Source organism: Elaeis guineensis, chromosome 6, assembly GCF_000442705.2.
Source record: "Elaeis guineensis isolate ETL-2024a chromosome 6, EG11, whole genome shotgun sequence".
Taxonomy (NCBI): Eukaryota; Viridiplantae; Streptophyta; class Magnoliopsida; order Arecales; family Arecaceae; genus Elaeis; species Elaeis guineensis.
In genome coordinates this window covers 119,809,712-119,812,511 of record NC_025998.2, presented here as the reverse complement: position 1 = coordinate 119,812,511, position 2,800 = coordinate 119,809,712, and the positions used below count along the sequence as shown (strand labels likewise).

Below are 2,800 nucleotides of genomic sequence, written 5' to 3'. Positions count from 1 at the left end.
GGTGGGGCCGCATGCCCTGAAGGCGGGCCCCGCATGGTGATGGCTCCGATGCGATGGGTTGCGATGACGGTGGGTCCATGGATTCCGACGCTCGTTTTTTTTTATCTCATTAATTATTTTTATTTTTATCTTTATTTAATTAGATTCAATTATATTTTAAATTTTTAAATATATTGTATTTCATGAAAATGTAGACTTGTCAATTGATCAATGTATAATATTCTACGTTATCCGTATAAAATATATATAAAATATGTTGAAATGAACTGAATTTTGTGTTTAAGTTGTATTGTGTGATAATATTATATTTTAAAAAAAAATTTAAATATATTATCTTATTTTTTTTAATATATCTGTGATAATATTGCTTGAGACAGCGTATTATGGCTTACGATCCACGATATCCCGGTCCTCGAGACAGCAGTATTCTTACATTGCAGGAGCATCATCGATCGCAGACTATTTTAGATGGCGGCGTAAGCATTACAATCTTTTTTACTCTTTAAATTTTTATTTTAAAAATCATATACGTTATCTAATTATTATATTTTATTGCAGGAGTCCAGACATCTTCGTCTACGACGATCCGATGCAGATTTCTGGAGGACAGAGGATATCCCAGATAGAGTGTTAGATTATTTACGATATCTGGGATTTTATGGAGTATATCGGATCGGTCGTATACAGATGGACGTTGGTCTTATTACTGCTTTGCTCGAGAGATGGCGTCCAGAGACACACACATTTCATCTTCCATTTGGTGAGGCGACCATCAGTTTACAGGATGTCAGCATCCTTACTGGACTACCAGTTGATGGAGATCCAGTTACCGGAGTTGATCCCGCACTTACCATTCCGGAGTGGCAGGCTTTGTGCTTGCGATTGTTAGGGTTTGAGCCCGACGCACATTTTTTCGATCATTCACGACTCAGGATTGAGTGTTTGGATGATCGTTATCGTCATTTTCATATTGCGGATGATGCACCGGAGGAGATGGTGCAGCAATATGTTAGGGGTCAGGTGCTGCGATTGTTAGGTGGTGTCCTGTTACCTGATACTTCATCGAATAAGATGAAGTTGATGTTTTTGCCATTATTAGAGGATTTAGACTTCGCTCGTCGACTCAGTTGGGGCAGTGCAGTACTAGCTTGTCTATACCGAGCTATGTGTCGGGGGGCCTATGCTGATCAGAGCGAGATTGGCGGTTATCTTGTATTATTGCAGGTATGTGAATTAAAATTTTTTATTTTTAATATTTAATTATATTTGATATTGAATATATTATTTATTTAATTTTTGAAATTTGCAGATTTGGGTATGGGAGCGTATGCCGACTATCAGTCCATTACGACGACAGTTGCTCGAGATGCCATCAGAGCAGCAGGATCCTGATGTTCCATTCAGACTAGACGGACCATTAGGATACAGGTATCGAAATATTATTATTTTTATTTAAATTTTTTTATTTTAAATTTATTTAATATTAGTACATTGTGAAACAGATGGAACGTTGCATTCAACGTTCATCACGTATCGACAAGAGTGGCACGGGTTTATAGGTGCCAGTTGGATACATTAGTTGATACATCTAGACGGGTAAATTTTAAATTTTTTACAAATATAAATTTACAGTATTCATAATCTATTATAAATTTTTATTAATTTTTTTTATTTTAACTATATTATATCAGTTTTTGTGGGAGCCATATACAGATGGGATATTGGCTATACTGCCGCAGATGTGTACAGTTGGACACGACATATGGACTGCTAGGGTGCCGCTTATTTGTTTTGATGTGGTAGAGTGGCATCTTCCCGATCGTGTCCTGCGGCAGTTTGGTCAGACTCAGGGCATTCCAGAGCAGTTTGATACCAGCCAGGGACTTCATCGTATTGATCGACGAGGGAGAGCTCGTATCGACTGGCGTATCAGACATGCACAGTACATCGATATTTGGGATGCACGTCGAGATCACATTGTTCATGGTGATCCTATTTTGAGAGGTCGTTCATATACTGATGACTACATGGCTTGGTTTTTTAGCATTACGGTGCGAGTCATTGGACAGTCTCAGTATGCAGTTTCTGGATACGAGGGCGAGAGTTCTACTGTACGTCTTTTGGTAAGATTACGAAAATTACTTCATGTTATTTGTGTTATATTTTTGTTTTATATTGTACACTATACTGATTGTTTTATACTAACAGTTCTATTTTTATTTTATAGACTGATTCTGTGTCGGATCTCGTGTTGGACACTCGTCGTGCTTTATCTACGACTGATGAGGACGAGCGGATTCAGATACTGCGGGAGATGGAGAGAACAGGTTCCGGAGCATTGAGGGCGATTGGTGTTGATCCACATACCTGTGCGCCTTGGTATGGAGCAGTTCGGACGCCAGATATGAGTTATACGCCGTCACCATATGCTTCACATATGCCATCACCGCATATTCCGCATATGTCATCATTCGATGCTGCACAGATGCCACCATCTTTTCATCCACAGATGGCAGCGTCTTCTTCGTCCTACATCCCCCAGATGCCATCACCGGGTACCAGTTGGCCACATGAGTATGATACTTTTTTTTCAGGTCCATCCGTGTATCCAGATGAGAGAGTTGAACGGGTCTCTCAGTCCGTAGATGATCCGACAGCATCAGTTATTCCTGAGCAGCATGATCAGCAGATCTCCTCCACTGATATAGGAGAGGAGCTATCACAGCAGGAGCAGCCGGCGAGGACCTTCCTGAGAAGGTCCAAGCGACCATGGGCGCCGCGACGTCCTTGTGGGACTTAG

General features: G+C 40.4%; 1 protein-coding gene across 1 annotated transcript; it reads left to right on the top strand.

Moving 5' to 3' along the window:
• The first annotated feature begins 452 nt into the window (after positions 1 to 452).
• Positions 453 to 2,800, top strand: LOC140858832 (serine/threonine-protein phosphatase 7 long form homolog). Its single transcript, XM_073260110.1, has 5 exons — positions 453 to 1,224; positions 1,310 to 1,428; positions 1,503 to 1,596; positions 1,692 to 2,123; positions 2,228 to 2,800. Exons 1-5 carry the CDS (start codon positions 688 to 690, stop codon positions 2,798 to 2,800), a joined length of 1,755 nt encoding a protein of 584 aa, XP_073116211.1. The 5' UTR covers positions 453 to 687.